At 53.2% G+C, this 16,223-nt stretch overlaps 8 protein-coding genes across 8 annotated transcripts; 3 read left to right on the top strand and 5 right to left on the bottom strand.

Annotated features, from left to right (window-relative positions):
* Window positions 1–114: 114 nt before the first annotated feature.
* LTS14_002908 (uncharacterized protein) lies at window positions 115–1,033 on the bottom strand (the record flags this gene model as incomplete). Its single annotated transcript, XM_064835613.1, has 2 exons — window positions 115–742; window positions 801–1,033. The coding sequence occupies 2 exons, from the start codon at window positions 1,031–1,033 to the stop codon at window positions 115–117; spliced, it is 861 nt and encodes a 286-aa protein (XP_064696663.1).
* Window positions 1,034–1,081: 48 nt separating this feature from the next.
* On the bottom strand, window positions 1,082–1,498 carry LTS14_002907 (uncharacterized protein; the record flags this gene model as incomplete). The annotated part of the gene is made up of 2 exons (XM_064835612.1): window positions 1,082–1,191; window positions 1,351–1,498. The coding sequence occupies 2 exons, from the start codon at window positions 1,496–1,498 to the stop codon at window positions 1,082–1,084; spliced, it is 258 nt and encodes an 85-aa protein (XP_064696662.1).
* Window positions 1,499–2,250: 752 nt separating this feature from the next.
* SEC11 (Signal peptidase complex catalytic subunit) lies at window positions 2,251–2,833 on the top strand (the record flags this gene model as incomplete). Its single annotated transcript, XM_064835611.1, has 2 exons — window positions 2,251–2,546; window positions 2,605–2,833. The coding sequence occupies 2 exons, from the start codon at window positions 2,251–2,253 to the stop codon at window positions 2,831–2,833; spliced, it is 525 nt and encodes a 174-aa protein (XP_064696661.1).
* A 119-nt stretch (window positions 2,834–2,952) lies between these two features.
* LTS14_002905 (uncharacterized protein) lies at window positions 2,953–3,773 on the bottom strand (the record flags this gene model as incomplete). The annotated part of the gene is made up of 5 exons (XM_064835610.1): window positions 2,953–3,087; window positions 3,153–3,262; window positions 3,314–3,355; window positions 3,416–3,470; window positions 3,609–3,773. 5 exons carry the CDS (start codon window positions 3,771–3,773, stop codon window positions 2,953–2,955), a joined length of 507 nt encoding a protein of 168 aa, XP_064696660.1.
* Window positions 3,774–4,154: 381 nt separating this feature from the next.
* On the bottom strand, window positions 4,155–7,107 carry HOF1 (formin-binding protein; the record flags this gene model as incomplete). Its single annotated transcript, XM_064835609.1, has 3 exons — window positions 4,155–4,324; window positions 4,379–7,012; window positions 7,065–7,107. The coding sequence occupies 3 exons, from the start codon at window positions 7,105–7,107 to the stop codon at window positions 4,155–4,157; spliced, it is 2,847 nt and encodes a 948-aa protein (XP_064696659.1).
* Window positions 7,108–8,395: 1,288 nt separating this feature from the next.
* LTS14_002903 (uncharacterized protein) lies at window positions 8,396–10,020 on the top strand (the record flags this gene model as incomplete). The annotated part of the gene is made up of 2 exons (XM_064835608.1): window positions 8,396–9,849; window positions 9,909–10,020. 2 exons carry the CDS (start codon window positions 8,396–8,398, stop codon window positions 10,018–10,020), a joined length of 1,566 nt encoding a protein of 521 aa, XP_064696658.1.
* A 517-nt stretch (window positions 10,021–10,537) lies between these two features.
* Window positions 10,538–12,551, bottom strand: LTS14_002902 (uncharacterized protein; the record flags this gene model as incomplete). Its single annotated transcript, XM_064835607.1, has 2 exons — window positions 10,538–11,004; window positions 11,063–12,551. 2 exons carry the CDS (start codon window positions 12,549–12,551, stop codon window positions 10,538–10,540), a joined length of 1,956 nt encoding a protein of 651 aa, XP_064696657.1.
* Window positions 12,552–13,792: 1,241 nt separating this feature from the next.
* On the top strand, window positions 13,793–15,638 carry LTS14_002901 (uncharacterized protein; the record flags this gene model as incomplete). The annotated part of the gene is made up of 4 exons (XM_064835606.1): window positions 13,793–13,850; window positions 13,953–14,020; window positions 14,085–14,420; window positions 14,469–15,638. The coding sequence occupies 4 exons, from the start codon at window positions 13,793–13,795 to the stop codon at window positions 15,636–15,638; spliced, it is 1,632 nt and encodes a 543-aa protein (XP_064696656.1).
* Window positions 15,639–16,223: the final 585 nt, after the last annotated feature.

Genomic DNA, 16,223 nt, shown 5'->3' with positions numbered 1-16,223 from the left:
ACACGTTGAAGTTATGGCCTTCTTGCTAGCTAAGTCTAAAGCATCTCGCTTAATGGAAGGCTGCTATCAGAGTCATCACTTCGCCTCGCTGCAACGGCGCGCTCGTCACTGCTTTCACTTCTCATCATCACTCAGCCCACACCTTCCCATCCCAGGATTAGCAGCTGATTTCTCCTTCACTTCCTTCGCCAGTGCCCGACTTCTCTCAAAGACCTGCACAAGCTGATCTGGACACTCTCGCTTCAAGATGCCGTAGTACTCTGCGAAATGAGCCACAATCCACTCATGGTATTCACTTTCTGCTTCGCACTCCCAAGAAGTGGCTTTCATGCAGGTCAAGCTCACGAATAGAATTGTCACAGTCCCCGGTGGGTAAAGAGTTTTGAGTTTGTCGAGACAGAGCATTTGAAGGCCACCCAGCTGAAGGTGTGATGCGCTCTGAAAGACTTCGGCGCACTTGACAGCAGCCTCATGCTTCTGATCGAGATCTTCAATTCCCTCAAGGTGCGGAGGAATGGTGTTGGTGACGATGGCTGGAGTGAAGTCGTCGTGCTGTAGGTACTCCACCACGGCATCAAAGTGCTCATCTGTGAGCTCTTCAATGTCGGACAGATCGATGTGGGAGCGGAATCTGACATCGTAGGTCACACGGTCCCTCATGGCCATGCTTGTGCGAGTAGCTTCACTCGAAAGCCGAAATGGCGTCTTCGCGCATCCCACAAATACTGTACACAACCCATCACTACAGAACGTCAGCCAAGGTTATGGCCAAATTCTTTTCCTCCTGAGGTGACACTTACGTCGGTGGGTCCTTCATAACGAGAAGCTGATTCTGGCGTCTCGATTCACGTGGATCAGAGCTTTCTTGTGGGTCTTCGGCAGATCTGGATTTGTCGTTCGCCGTGTGTTCAGTATTCGTGGTTTTGGTCTTCTTCCTGGGGGTCGATCTGGGCGTGAGCAGCTGCTCTTGATCCATAGGACTATCAGACTCCGTACGCCTGCGCCGTTTTCTCCCATCGGAACTGACGCTCATCTCCCGAGCCAGAATACGGGCTTCGCGCTGCTGTTCGATAAGGTTTTTCTAGTACGCTGCAGTCTGGAACTCCTTCACATCTTGTGCGAAGGCGAGGCCTCGTTGCTTACTCAGCTTGGCAACATCACTGTCATCGATGCGCTCGTACTTGGATTTAGCTGCATCGTAGTCCTTGTGAGGGTCGTACTCGCGAAGGCAACTTTCGAGTACCCAGATACTGTGTCTCGTTAGCCCACCTTCAGATATCGGCCTACCAAGCTGTGCATACTATTTGCGTCTCCCTAGTAGAATTGCTGCGACCTCCTCGTCATGCTTACGGCCCGCTACGAATTGAGATGGTGCAAGCTCATCGCCGCAGAGCACCACAGGCCAGTCTTGGCCATTGTATGTCCAGATCCACTGGCTGTCAACACTCAATGGCAACGCTTCGACTTTCGCGGTAGGAGGAGGCGTTGTCGCCGCCATGCAAGATACTACATGCTTCATCGTGGCGCAGTTTAGTCAAGATGTGTGATGTCAATGGAAAGGGGTCGAGAGGTAGACAAAGCTTAGAGATGTGTAGTGGAGAACTACTTGAAGTGAAGTGAGCTGCTACCTATGGGCCTCTGACAAGACATCCGCGCTGCTTTGAGATCTCATAGCAAGCATGGACCATGACCACGTGATGGCGTGCTTTCCTTTTCGGGAGGAGATAGGTCGTCAGCTATGTCGACAAGCCCACTGCTCTCGGGGAGTCAGTAATTCCAAAGTCATTATGTTCTTGCGACGTTGTATCTGCCAAGTCGGTCAAATCATGTTCTGACCTTTTGCTTGTTCTTGTTGTTGTACATGGCGTAAGAAAAGGGGTCACCATTAACATAATGATACACCTTGAGGCTTGCCACGTCTGTCGGTGCTTGCCTTCAGATTGCCACAATGATTCGCAGTTGCAAGGGAGGACATAGGATGCTAGACAATCTAGTGAGACCACCAGTGGTTATAGTCAACTGTAGATGAAGGCCTGGAACGCCATCGGAATATTGATGTAAAAATCGGAGCCAATCAATTTCGTGAAAGGTGAAGACGCGAAAGCTTTTGGCGACTTGGTCCGAGCTTTCGAGGTTCACATGGAAGCGACAACTGGCGAAGTCAATGTTGCAGAGCAGTAGAACTCTCAGACCATATACACCTCTTAAGGAACATCAGAGGTTCCCCATATTCAGAAATCTGTCGTCACGATGTTTGGCTCATTAGCAAATCTACAGCCCCGGCAACTGGCCGCGCAAGTCCTCAACTTCGCCCTCGTCCTCTCGACCGCTTTCATGCTATGGAAAGGACTCTCGGTCTTCACCGACTCATCTTCGCCAATCGTCGTTGTGCTATCAGGGAGCATGGAGCCAGCGTTTCAAAGAGGGGATCTCTTATTTCTATGGAACAGAGGGCAAGAGACACAAGTGGGCGAGGTCGTGGTCTACAATGTGCGAGGAAAGGACATTCCGATTGTGCATAGAGTGATAAGGCGATTCGGTGGAGGGTATGCTGTCCCTGGGTGAGATGCTTTTAGAGCATGCCGTGCTAACAACATTTTGCAGAAGCGCACCACTGAATCTTTTGACCAAAGGAGACAACAATGCAGCCGACGACACAGAGCTTTACGCACGAGGCCAGAGCTACCTCGACCGTTCGAAGGATGTCATCGGCAGTGTCGTGGGCTACGTGCCGTTCGTCGGCTATGTCACAATCCTGCTCAGTGAGTACCCGTGGCTCAAAACGGCCATGCTTGTATTCATGGCTTTGAGCGTGGTGTTACAGCGAGAATGATCCGGGAAACGGCCCAAGACTGATTTGAAAAGCGAGGCGTCCGGAGTCAGCATTCAAGCGAAGGCTTGCAGAGCATGGTCAGAAAGGCTTCAGGCCTACTAGCAGACTCGTAGCCTGTACTACAACTCCTTCCTCAGCTTCTCCCGTACAACCATCATAGCCTCGCCCAATTTGTTCTCGCCCCAGTCTTCCCGGTTGGCCTCGGCGTCTGCAGCACCGAAGCCAACGCCCCAGATTCGATCCGTTGGTGATGCCTGCGCGATCATCAGCATTGCTACAACGGGATATGCTGGCGTAAGGATGACTCAGAGTCACTCACCTCAATGAGCTCTCTATCGCCAGTGGCAAGTAGCATCTTGCGCATTTCTGGCTTCTCCTTGCACTTGGTGAATTTGTGGTAATTGCCTTCTTCGACGATACGGCTCTTGTCTGCATCTTCATTTAGTATTGATCTTGACCCATCACAGTCGGTATACTCACGCTCGTCCCACTTCTTGCGATTGAAGCCTTTCGCTTTGCGACCTGTGAAACCCATGAGTACCAGCAGCGACTGCCATCGTAGATAGTAACAATGAAGCATACCTAAAGCCTGATGCTCAGCCGGAACCGTCGTCTCCATCATCTTCCTAGCTATCTCCTACTCTGCATCAGCGAAGCTAAGGCGAATTCACGCTGTTGAGTAAGAGTACCTCATCCCCAAATAGCCTCGCCTTCTCAATCAGTAAACATGCCCTTTCCATAGACCAGACTTGGTTTTGTATCTCACACCACATACCTTCTCAATCATCATCCACATCTCCGCGGTCAGGTACTTGACTCCATCGACCTCGAACGACGCTTCATACCATTGCGACATGAATCCCCACGGCTCCTCAAACTCACGCCAGAAGAAGACAGGACCCCGGGAGGCATCGCCCGAAATCGTTGAATGTGTTGCCATCGTGTTTGTTGACAACGGAGTGGGGCTCTCGAGACGAGAGATCAATGTGCTCAGGATGAAAGGAAGTCGTGACCTCATGCGGGACCAGTCAAGCGCAAGTCGAGACGTTGTAAAAACACTGAAGGACTATACAACAATCTACCGCGTATGTACTGCATCGGTACACCTCTCAGGTGTGTCAATGAACGCAATGGGCTAATTACACCTGTTTGTTCCTCCTCATAATCGAGGTGTGTCTTTGCGCCTTCACTTTCATGCTCGCCATCCCATCCAAAGATCCGGTTTATTGCGATCAGAGATTCGCGCCCTCGACTGCCTTGTACAATCGCGCAAGGACAGTCTCGATCGAATCACCGACGCATCCCAATCAGATGAAGTCTCCTAGCACTCCTTGAGATAGTTACTCGGCACAAGTCCACAACGAGCAGACTTGCCGCAGACTTCAGCTTCCCACCATCCATCGTCCTGGTGTCTTGTGACAGCGAGCATATCGCCCTTGGCGAACGTGAGCTCTTCCGGGATGGCGGCTTGGTACATGTATAATGCGCGAGCTAGAGAGATGAGTTAGCGAAATCGTATCATGGTAGGTTCATCTGGACACTTACAGTAGTGAAGGATTGGCTTGCCATCCCTAGTCATCTGCCTCTGAGCACCATAGCTCTGACTCCGATTCCTGGAAACGACTTGCTGGCTACCTTGGTCAGAAGGACAATACTGGCTCTGTGGTCGGCCGCCTCGCTGTGATCCATATGCATCCTGACCAGCAGGAGCTAGCACTATAGCGTTGCCACCGATGTCGGAGCCTCTGCTGCTCGGTGGTCTGCTACCTGCGCCATGCGCAGATGGAGGTGCTCGATTATAGGCTGGGTTTGGCGAAGCGGCACGAGGAGCTTGGTAGCCCGGCGACCCTCCTCGAGAGCTGTAGCCAGCGTAGCTTGGTTGGTGCTTGATGGGGCTGGAAGACTGGGCTCGTGGTCTTCCTCCCGACTGACCTCCATATGGGTTCGGCGAGGGTGCACGGTACTGCTGCTGCTGTTGGGGATGCTGTCTTGGGTCGTTGGAGTATGATGGTCGTGCACTCGTTGCTCGAGGTGGCTGAGGCGACGCCGCACGAGGAGGCTCTTGACCGCGACCCATGCTGCTACCTGGCCTCGATTGACCACCCGCGTTGAACATGTCGCGTTTCTGGTTCACGAAGCGCTCGGTCGTCCTTTGCATCTCCTTGCTGGTATGTGCGGGCTGAGGCGCACCCAATCGGCTGACAGGCGGATTGTCATATGCTGGTGGTGGCGTGACGCCGTTTGGCCTGGCAGCAAAAGGTGTCGGGACCGCGCCAGCTGGCATTCCTCTGTTGTCGTAACCTGGAGTACCTGGCGCGGGCGTTGACATACCATAATGGTGATCCGCCGATGCTCGCACAGAAGCCTGCTTCGTGACTCCCTTAAGCTCTGCAAGGGCCTGTGCCATCGGATCCAACTCTGCTTGCTTATTTCTGTTGGGAAAAGCCTTGTTGCGCTTGTCAGGAGAGTCTACATCGAACACATTGCCACCGATGCCGAGCTGGTAGTCAGCTCGAGGGTCAACAGGATCCGGATCGGGACTCGGTGACGGCTGCTTTTGCTGCCATGTGCTGGCCCGGTTACCAGGAGCGAAAGGTTTGGTTGGGCTACTGCCTGCGCTCTTACTGTCGCGAATTGTCGCAGGCGTCCAAGTGTTGCGTTGTGTAGGTGCGATGGCAGCTGGAGCCAAGACCGGATCTTTGCTCTTGTTGCTACGCCTGCGGAATGGACTGTGTGACTGGAAGAAGCCACTCTTCTTCTTTTGCACTTGCTTGTCCTCTGGGCCGGAAGACATACCGGACATTCCAGACATGCCCGACATAACTGACATCGCAGAGCCATTGTAATTCTTGGTTGGCGACTGATTGCCACTGGTAGGCTCGATGCTGGAGAACGATGTTGGGGCAGAGTAGTCGCTGTGGTCCTGGCTGTCACGGCTATCTGGTCGAGTAGGAGATGGAATAGTGCTACGCTCCGAAGGTGGACCCATACGACAGAATTGTGTCATGCCGTCGGTCGGGTAGGGATTGTGGGGCACCTGTGGTGCATTCGCATACGGGTCTGGTGTTGCAGAAATCTGACTTGATGAAAGTGGCGGAGGCATAGGGTTGCCACGCGCACTGCCGTGGGAGCTACGACCATTGAAACTCTCATCGCCCTGGATCGAAGTGCGAGCTTTCGGCAGACCCAAATCGTCGCGCAAGCTGGTATCTGGATCATGGTGCGAATCGTAGGTGCTAGGCTGTGGCGAAGAAGTCCTGAAAGCTGGATTCATGGTTCGCTGAAATTGCGCGACCGAGTACTCGCCATCATCTGATTCAGCTTTCGACATTGCGTCGTCAACATCGCCACGGCAGAAGTTGATGTACTTGGGTGGATCTGGAATTTCCTGGCCGGTGCCCAGATCCTTGATGAATGTCGTGATGTCTTTCTCAACCTCACAGTCTTCGAGCGACAAGCGGATCTTCTCGCACGCAGCATCATCGCTGACACAGACCGTCGATGCAAGGTTGGCGAAATTCCAGAGACTACTCTTGAAGTAGTCGAGACGCTCCTCTTCCAGATCCTGGAACTTGTCGCATGCCGCCTTCCACTCTCGATTCCACTTGCCGGTCGTCTCCTCGAGCACTTTGACCGCTACCTCGTACTCGTTGCTGTTCGCAGACATCTGGATCTGCGTCTTCTCCAGCTTGGCCTTGTTCTTGCGCTCTTCTTGGCCCATGACCATGTGTCCTTGTGCCAGATAGCCTTTGATCTTGAGACAGTCCTGCTCGAAGCGATCGCGAGTCTTGTTCACGGTCGCTGTCTGCTGCATCTTGACCTTGAGCAGCTTCTCGACTCCACCCTGCACGATCTTGCGCCTCTCCTTGAGTCCTCCAACAAAAGCGGACAGCGGCTCATCCAGCTCACTCTTCATCTTGGCCGCGACGTTCTGGTGCTCCTTGCCCATTGTCTCCAGCTCGCCACGAACGACATCCAGTGACATGCGCAGAGTGCCTGCTTCGCCCGAGCCCAACGGCTTGCGCGCGAGGTTGAGTAGCTTCTTCGCATACTCCTCTTCGATTTGTGCTCGTGCTGTGTAGAAGGCCTTCAGTTCGTCACCAGTAGCCTTCGCATTGTGCATACGACCCAGGAGCGGTGCGACACCAGCGTCATCCTTGCCCCAGAAATTGTTCGCGACTTTGCAAATGTCAGTATGTTACTATGCACTTGTTCCGCATGATCCACCTACATGATAGTGAGACGGTAGGGCCATCGGCCGTGGTGGCCGGCATCTTCGTGTTGGTGTTGGCCTTCTATGCGTATCGAGCGACTGTAGGTAACGATGTGAGATGTCGCCGATAGCGATTTGTCTCCTTCTGAGATACGCTACGAGACAGTATGACAGTATGGAATGCTTGCGAGTGTTGCATGGGTGGTCTCGCGGAGTTGCGGATGCTCAAGATAATCTACTCCATCAACACCCACGTTTCCAGAGCAACGATCAAGCCCGGGCGTGGGGCCGCGGCGCTTCGCCCATCGCCCATCCACGAACGAGCGGACATGACATGACATGCTATGCTATGCATCACAAGACACCTCGTGGCCAGAGCATGTTATATAGCGAGGATCGACACTTGTCTATAGGCATTGGATCATGGGCCGAGGAACATTGCCTTATATCGCGTCGCTGGGCCCATTGCCGAGTGCCTCAGGCCGGATTCGGCGCAATCGAGAACCACACTTAGCACCATCACGACCAGTAACGACCAGTAACGACCCACGCTCCTGCGACTACGTTAACACAATATCACGAAGATCCGAGAGCCTCATGACTGATATTGCAGAATATAGTTGAGGCCGCTGCTTGTCTTATAGCGGTACACGGTGTACAGCCCTGCATAGCAGATCAGCCTGCTCGAAGAGTGGCGAAGTCCGCAGTCACGCCAAACACGCGATGTTCCTGGAAGGAGTCGCTTTTGATCAGGTAGCGACCGTATCAGATGCCCATTGTAAGCCATGATCCTGCGAAGCCAACACTAGCTCCTGCGCAGTGTATGGCTACCTGCAGCAAGTATAATGATTCAGGATTACCATGCCGGTCTTTAGTTACTTCAATCGCTGCTCCACCCAACGACGACGGCCTACCTACCAGAACACAGCCTTGCCTGACCTCGCCAAATGGAGCCACTCTTCCATTACCAACTTGATGCGGCGGGGCAATCAACCTCGTGCTCGAATCATGCACTGCTCGCGCAGCCTATCTCTATCCTTACATAGCAAAGCTAGAGTTGAAGCTTGTCACAGCCTCACCACCACATAGGTAAGAGGCCCCCCCATTCACATGCTCGGCTGCCTCAGTCACTGAGGATGAATTTGCGCTTGGCTTATGAGCATCGCGGCTATGCGAGAGGCTATTCAATGCACCAGGTGCACTGGCACTCACACTGCCGAGTGCGCGTCTGCTCTTGTTGTTCGCACGTCCGTGTCTTGTGCTATGCACCTCTGTTGGGTGTACCTGTCGTTCGCTACACGTCTGTGAACGCATACCGCAATACTGAGGGAGAAGGCAAGGGAGCTACGATGTCAGCTCTGAAGAGATTTGTGCCTTGGTCGAAGAAGAAGATTGCGCCCAGTGAAGATCAGGCTGGACAGTATGCGTCCCCGGATATCATGCTTGCCAGGTCGAACGCGAAATTACAGAAGCGAGGAAAAGGGAGGACTTTCTGGCGGAGCAGTGCAAATCTTGCCGACAGCAGCGATGGCTCCTCTCCCCAGTCAAGCAGAACGAATTCCTTCGAGCCCGGAGAGTCGTTACTGGACTTTGATGTCGAGGCACGGGAGATGGAAGCTTTACGGCAAAGTCACAGGCCTCGAACTTCTGCTGGCCACCGATCATCTGTAGTCGGCGACGGCTCGATGGCGTCGAAGCTGGGACTGAGCACTGTCAACATGGTACCGCCTCGCCACAGGCGCGAGCCATCCAATGGCAGCAGCTCTACTTCAAGTCTTCCCCGAGCACTGCACATCCCGGCCATATCTGATCTAGACTGGGGTCAGCTGGACGATAATGAAGCTCGAGCTGTCTTCGCAAAATACAGCAAGCAGCCTCTTTTCCATAATAATTCATCGAGCAACGAGGCTTTGCAAAAGTCATGGATCAGCGACTCTTCCAGTCCCGTCGACAGCGCGTTGAATATGCCCGGCAGGTACCCTCCGTCGTATAGCGGCAAAGGCAAGGGGCGAGCTTTGGACGATGGGTCAGGCGATCACAACTCGATGCAGGCGCATCAGCTTGAACGATGGATGTCGCAGCAATGTCAGCTGGCGGAAACCTCCCCGCTCGACTCAGATGACGAAGAAAATCGTCTCGAAGCGCAACGATTACAGAAGCAGCTCGAGGAAGAAGCTGAGGAGGAAGCTCGATTGGCTGCAGCACGCAAGCCTGAGCGTGACTGCAATGTGTGTGGCGAGATCAAAGATGTCTTCGACTTTCCTGCCAAGGCGCCAGCATCGAAATGTGAGCATCACGCCACGACCTGCGTAGAATGCCTGGAATCATGGATGGCTTCCGAGTTTGAGACTAAAGGCACGGAGAGTCTGAAGTGTCCCGAGTGTCCATCAATACTGGAGTACGAAGATGTGCAGCGTGCCGCATCCTCAAACACCTTCTTGGCCTACGACAAAATGGCAACAAGAAATGCTCTAAGCGCTTTAGACGAGTTCGCCTGGTGTCTCGGACCGTCCTGCGACAACGGCCAGCTGAACCCAGAGAACAACAACTTCATGGATTGCGCATCGTGCGGCTACAAACAATGCCTGAAGCACAAAGTGCCGTGGCACAAGAACGAAACGTGCGACCAGTATGACTATCGCACCTCAGGCAAGAAGGCAAAGGACGAGGAAGCGAAGACTGAGGCCATGCTCAATACGATGAGTAAACAGTGTCCAAACAAGAAGTGTGGATGGCGCATTGAGAAGACTGGTGGGTGTGAGCATATGACTTGTAAAAGGTGTGCGCATCAGTTCTGTTGGCAGTAAGTACATCCACGACTTTCGAACATACGAGGTGCCTGATCGCTGACTCCTCTCCTAGATGTCTGGCCGACCACAGCCGGATCAAGATGGAAGGCAATACGGCTCATGAGACATGGTGTAAGTTTCATTCGGACTCGCTCAATGCATCCTGGCCTTTCAACGCACACTGAGACCATGATTGGAAGGTTCTTTACGGTGGCGCAAACGACCAAGACAAACTAGAGCGTGATCTGGCGGGTCGTTGAAGGTGTCCGAACGCTGTTACCCTGTCCATGATACTGCAGACGCCGCACGAAGACAGGCAGAATGCTGAATCGAGGACTATTAGAGAGAGGATCTCGACAGGAAGGGCTCGTTTTTATGGGCTTCTGCAGGAATAAGCGGTCTGGCCTCTGATTTTCGACGAGTGATCATGGTTTTCATTGTCGATAGACGCTGCTGACGGGAAGCCAATGCTGTGTGACGTGAGATGGCGGCCGTCAGATGTACGTGGTGGCAAAGGTGAGGAAGAGGTCTTGATGTGCTGATTTGGTATACGTGGGCATCTACGCTATGCAAAAGTTACTACAGTATCCATGTCGCCACATCCATACCATACTCCATCCCAGAAGCTGATCTCATCATTTCGTAACACATCATGGCATTCTGAGCAAGTAGAGGTAAATCGCTGAGGCGCCACCATGCAGCTTAGCCAGAGCTGGTCTTTGCAGACTTCTCTTCCAGAGCTTCAGCACTATCTTCCTGCTTCGCAATAGACTCCACGGGCGCATCTTTCCCAGCATCTTCGGTAGTCTTCTCGGCCTTCTCAGCCTTCTCTTCCACAGCTTCAGCGCTATCTTCCTGCTTCGCAGCAGACTCCACGGGCCCATCCTTCACAGCCTCATCGGCAGCCTTCTCAGTCTTCTCCTCGACAGCCTCAGCACTATCATCCTGCTTTTCAGTCGACTGAGCCTCCGCTACGGCAGCCGCGACATCTTTCTCGATAGACTCTTCTTCCTCCCCACCTTCTTCCTCATCCGTCACCTCGACTTCTAGCTCACCATCCTCATCCTCGACAATCTCCGGCGCACCATCTCCATTCTGCGCCGCAGCTTCGCGAGCAAGTCGGACCTCCTTGCCACGCTTATGCGAGTACCAGAACACGAACATCAGGACTGCTGCCGTGTTAGCGACAAATTGTTATCATGAGGTAAGGTCAGCACAAAGACTTACTAAATACCGCCAAGCTCATGACCACATTCGTCATAGAGGCCAAGAAAGGAAAGCGCACTTTCAGGAAACTGACGACGCTGCGGAGGATACTAGCCACAGCACCTTGCTCACTTACCAGACCCTTCAGACCAGGAATCTTGCGCTTCTTCTTTGGCTCGCCTTCCTTCTCCTTCGTCTTGCTTGTGCTAGCGTCCGCTGTACTGAACTCTTGGCCACCAGAAGACTGCTTACTAGCCTTAGCCATCTTCGTCTTCATGTCCGCTCCGGGCTTTTCACTAGCAGCAGCCAGGAGTTCCGGACCCAGTGTCGTGCCCAGCTTGGCTGGCAAGGACTTGACGAGCGTCTGTACAAAAGGAGGCATGGACTGGAATTGCTTCTCCAGCTGAGGCCCAGCATCCTTCATCAGCTTGTCCATGTCCTCGTAAGCTGTGGGAGCACCATTCATAGTATCTTTCAACACTTGCGCAAATCGTTCGTAGATCTTCTGAGTTTCGCCGGAGAAGGCGAAGACACGGTTGTTGATGCTACTCAGGTTGAGATGGTCGAGGAGAACAGACATCTCGCGTTCTTGCTTCTCCTTCGTCTTCTCCTCGTCGATTGTGCCGTCTTCCTTATAGACGGGCTCGACCTTGCTGTCTTTGTCCTTTGAGGTCCAGGACGGTGTGATGGACGAGACGGAAGGAAGGGCGGAGTATGTCGAGGATGCGTACTCTGTCCATGTCCGCGATTTACCTTCCGTCGTCTGCTCACTAGCGGCCTTCTCGTCGGTAGATTTGCTTTCGGTATCTTTCTGAGGTTCGCCTTGGTCCTTCTTGCTGGCAGTGCTCATCGTTGGCAGGTAGGATGCCCATGTCCTCTTCTCGCCGGCCTCGCCTTCCGCCTTGGCGTCCTTGGGTGCGTCATCCGTACCGATACCTCGAGTTGCAGCCTCAGCTTCCTCCTGGCTCGGAAGCTCGAAGCCTTTGTCTTTCTTTGGCTTCTTTGCCGCGGAAGCTGCAGATGTGACGGCCGCATCGTCTGGGGCTTGCTCTGGTGGATCTTCTGCTGTGATATCTTCTGCAGGCGCTTGCTCTGGTGGATCTTCTGCCGTGATCTTCTCTGCAGGTGCTTGCTCTGGTGGGTCTTCTGCGGCGATTTCCTCTTTAGGTGCTCGGGCGACTTCGTTGGATTTATCATTATCGCCCTTTGCTGGCTCGCTGGTAGTGGTCTGAGGCTTTTCGGGCTGCTCTTCAGGTAGTGTGACTTGGCTGGCATCCGTGCCTGCCTCTTTGGTCTCCTCCTGTAGAATTTCCTTCTCTTCGCCACCCTCTGTTACCTCGGTCGATGTCGCCTCCTCAGTCTTGGCCTTTGCCTCACCTGACTCGATGTGCTTATCGAAGAATTTTTCATCATCGTCGTTCAACACGGGCTTCTGTGGATTTGTCTTCTCAAGCTGTTCCTGGTTCTTCTTTGCTCTGGCGAATGACGGCAGCGAGAAGTAGGAAGACATGGTGGCAGAAGTTTGCTGTAATGTAAAGAAGGGAGTCGACCTAGAGCAACGAGAAAGTTACCTACCTACCTATCTTGGCCTACAGCTATTACGCAACAATTGCTTCTCTGCTGCTGCTGTGGTTGTGCCGTCCTCACTCCACGCAACGAAGCTCCCTACGTCACCCTGCGCGAAAGGTGGATGGATTTGTGGCGGTGCAGCTGGATTTTCGACAGGGATTGCTTGTTCTAGAACGCGCATCACGTGAAAGCTTCGATCAGTCCAGCTGTACCTCCGCGCTCAACTTCACCACACCTCGACTCTTCTGGCCCACGTAGTCCCCTCTCAGACAGCATACCATGTCGTGCTTCTTCAGGTCGCGACTGTCCACTCCTTGCAGCATCCTTCGCGCCAGCATCCTCTTCTCCTGCTGAAGTTGTTCGATCCTGCACGATCCTGGAAACCTTTTCGGTAGATGCTGTTGATACTGTCACTTTACGACACTGTCTATCATGACATAATCAGGAGCCAGTAATCCATCGTCCTGTACGCCATGTAGCAGCCACTCCGCCCAATGCTAGATGCGAGTGGTGGCCATCGACGGTGGTGTGCCACGCTGAGCACAGCACGGCGAGAACGTACTGCCAGTGTGTAGAGAACAGACGTACTGCATGGTAGAAGCCCTGAATGAGCTGATCGACGTTTATCGATTCATGATCACACCACCAGGCCTTTGCTCCACTTACTATCACCCTCCCTTCATTCCCATGAGAGTACTGACGCTCGAAGATCATTATGCATTTCGGGGGACACAGGATGACGCAACGATTTCGAACATCTGATTCATTCACTTATACGATTGATAAAGTACTCCGGCTTCTTGCGGCTCCTGTCACATGCAAAGAGTGCCACTCGTGTAAGACCCGCTGCTTTGAATGACTCCTAATCTGAAGCAGAAGCATCCTCCAGGACGACAGTCACTTCGGACTCTGGTAGAAACGAACAAAAGCAAGATCTGCCAGTGGTGCACCGATCAGATCCCAAGGACTCTGCTACGTCATATTCCAAGAACGGCAGGAACGACTCTGCGCTAGCAAAAGCCGCCCGCTCCCGTGGCAACCGAAGCCTACAGTCTTCTGTCTGCATAACAGCACAGCACCCTCAACCTCCGATCGTAACGCTTCTCCAGGTCGAAAGGATAGTCAGCTCCACGGCCTGACGTCCACGGCGAGAACACACAACTTCTCAATTTGACCGCCACAATGGTGGCAAGGACGTTGAAACTGCTGTTTGCTGGCACGTTACCAAATGAGTCGGAAGGTGTGTTCCCCAGATCTGTACCGTCGCTCAAAACTCCACGCGGCCTGCAGATGCTTATCACTCGGCCGATGTCGCGGAGATGCTGACCGGCCGTTGCAACAGAAGCGAGTGGCAATGACGACACTCCGACAAATGTCTTCGACGATTCGGATGCGAAAGAAGACGTCTATGTGAGTTCGCTTCGTACCAGAGCTACCACATCACCCTTCAGTGTGCTAACGAGTGTACGCACAGTACGAGAACCCACAGACGGGCGAACACAGCATCCTGAAGCGCGCTCATTCCCCTTCTACTAGCCATCGTCCTACCAAAGGTACTCGAGTCCAAGGTGGCAAAGCTGCCGTGCCCAAGCGCATCCTTGCCGACTACGACTCTGATGACGGTCGTATTATTCATCTGAAGCAACAAGGCTTTTCTGATGAGTACGTTGCCCAGAGTTTGATTCAAGAGGGCCGTATTCGTTACGTACCCAAGACCGTGGGCAGTCGCTGGTTGCGCCTGCGTAAAGCGCTTGAGAAGGCTGAGGAGGAGCGACTTGACGATGAGCTAAGCGATTGGCATGCGGGAGAAGTAAGTGTCCGTACTCATGACTCTCTTGCACTGCTGATTTATCGGCAGGATGCGAAACTCGAAGCAAGCTTCGCGCTCATCGAGAAGAACTATCAAGACGAGATGGGAAGAATCACAGAGAAGAAGTGGAAGGCAGTCGCCGACGACTTGGCACTACGTATGGGTACCAAGAAGAAGTACACACATACCGCATGTCGTGAGCGCCATCACGGCCTAGAGAGTGGGGAGGCGCTGCTCCCAATCGAGATCGACCAGGACCAGGAGGGTCGTCGTGTCCTTCGTGAAACCCGCATCGCTGCAGCGAAGCAACGCCAAATCGACGAGGCAGCTGAACAGCAGCGTTTAGAGGACGAGAAAAAGGCAAAATCGGAGGCGAAGAAAGTGATGCTTCAGGAGAAGGAGGACCTTCGGGTCGCTGCTCAGCTTCGGAAGATGGCCAACAATGCGGAGCAGGCCCAGTTGCGGGCCGAGCGCAATGCTGAGAAGGAGCGTATGACTGTTCAAAAACGCATTGCGCAAGAGAAGCTTGCGAGACAGATCGACTGGGCTAAAGCGCAGAAGGTCGCCGAGAAAGCGATCCTCAAGCAATTCGGCTTGAAGGTCAAGGCTACTCAGGCTAAGAAGACTGTGAAAGGCAAAGGTAGTCGGAAGCGTCGTGCAAGCTCTCTTGACGACGGTTCTGATGGAAGTGATGCGGACGATGAGAAGACCATGGTCACTTTCGACGATGGCGATGTTGAGGCTAGTGCTCATGAGGATTACGATGAAGATGTGGTGGATGACTACCACAGCATGCTCGGCGACGACATCGCCGATGTGCGCGACCTGACGCCTATCCCTAAGCCGCCTCAGCCGCTTCATGTTGCAGTCACTCGCAACACCCTAGAAGACCCTCGCAGCATCATGACTCTGAATGAGCTTGACGTTCTGCTCACTACACGCAAGATGCCGGCTCGCACAGCTGCCGAAAGCCAACCCCAGATTGTTGCGCGTGTTTGCGCTGCCGATGAGGCCCTCAGTACCACAGAGCAATTCGAGCTGCTGCAGAGCTATCTCGAAAGCAAGAAAGGTAGCAAGGCCGCACGTCTACACCGTATTGCTACCTACGAGGCGAAGGCCGGCGTTGCAGCGCTGCAGGGCATCAAGGCAACAGATCCCGAGTTCAAGCGCAGCTATGAAGGCTATAAGGGGCAATATGCCAGCTTATTGGAGGAGTGAGGTCATGGGGATGAAGATGAGCGGCAAGGGTACGTTGATATCATATCTCGAGATGGTCAGTTGAGCTTGGAGCTGGCTTAGCGGCCTACAAGGGGTTGAGAACAGATTAGATCTTGAGGATGAGTGATGGGTGGCACCGATGGTGTTAGCGACAAGGATGACTTGATTAATGCGTAATATACTCTACGGAATGATTGCATGAAATCATGATGGGTTCTGACGGTAGCTATGAGAGAAGTGTATTATGTTTCTCGACGACAACCAGCAATTTTGCAGAGCCGGTCAGGCGATATCCCGGCTTCGCGCATTCAGACGATTGTGAGCTCGGTCTTGCCACCTTCTGCAAGATTAAAGACAATCTCTTCGCCTTATACATGCGAGCAGCTACTGAAACTTTATGGGGCAAGTGTCTTCACGAACCAGTTGAGGTGTTGTGGATAGGCAAATGCATTTCCAGCCGCTATACACGCGGATATCTGTTCATACAAACAAAGCATTACCTAGACCCAGTCAAGGAAAGTCATGAATTCAATCGCAGCCACTCCTTCTCTCTATGCCAGTCCATTTCGTCTTTGTTCATTACAT

Source organism: Recurvomyces mirabilis, assembly GCF_035927965.1.
Source record: "Recurvomyces mirabilis strain CCFEE 5264 chromosome Unknown scaffold_6, whole genome shotgun sequence".
Lineage (NCBI taxonomy): Eukaryota > Fungi > Ascomycota > Dothideomycetes > Mycosphaerellales > Teratosphaeriaceae > Recurvomyces > Recurvomyces mirabilis.
The sequence above is the reverse complement of the archived record's forward strand: the minus strand, read 5'-3'. Positions and strand labels throughout refer to the sequence as shown.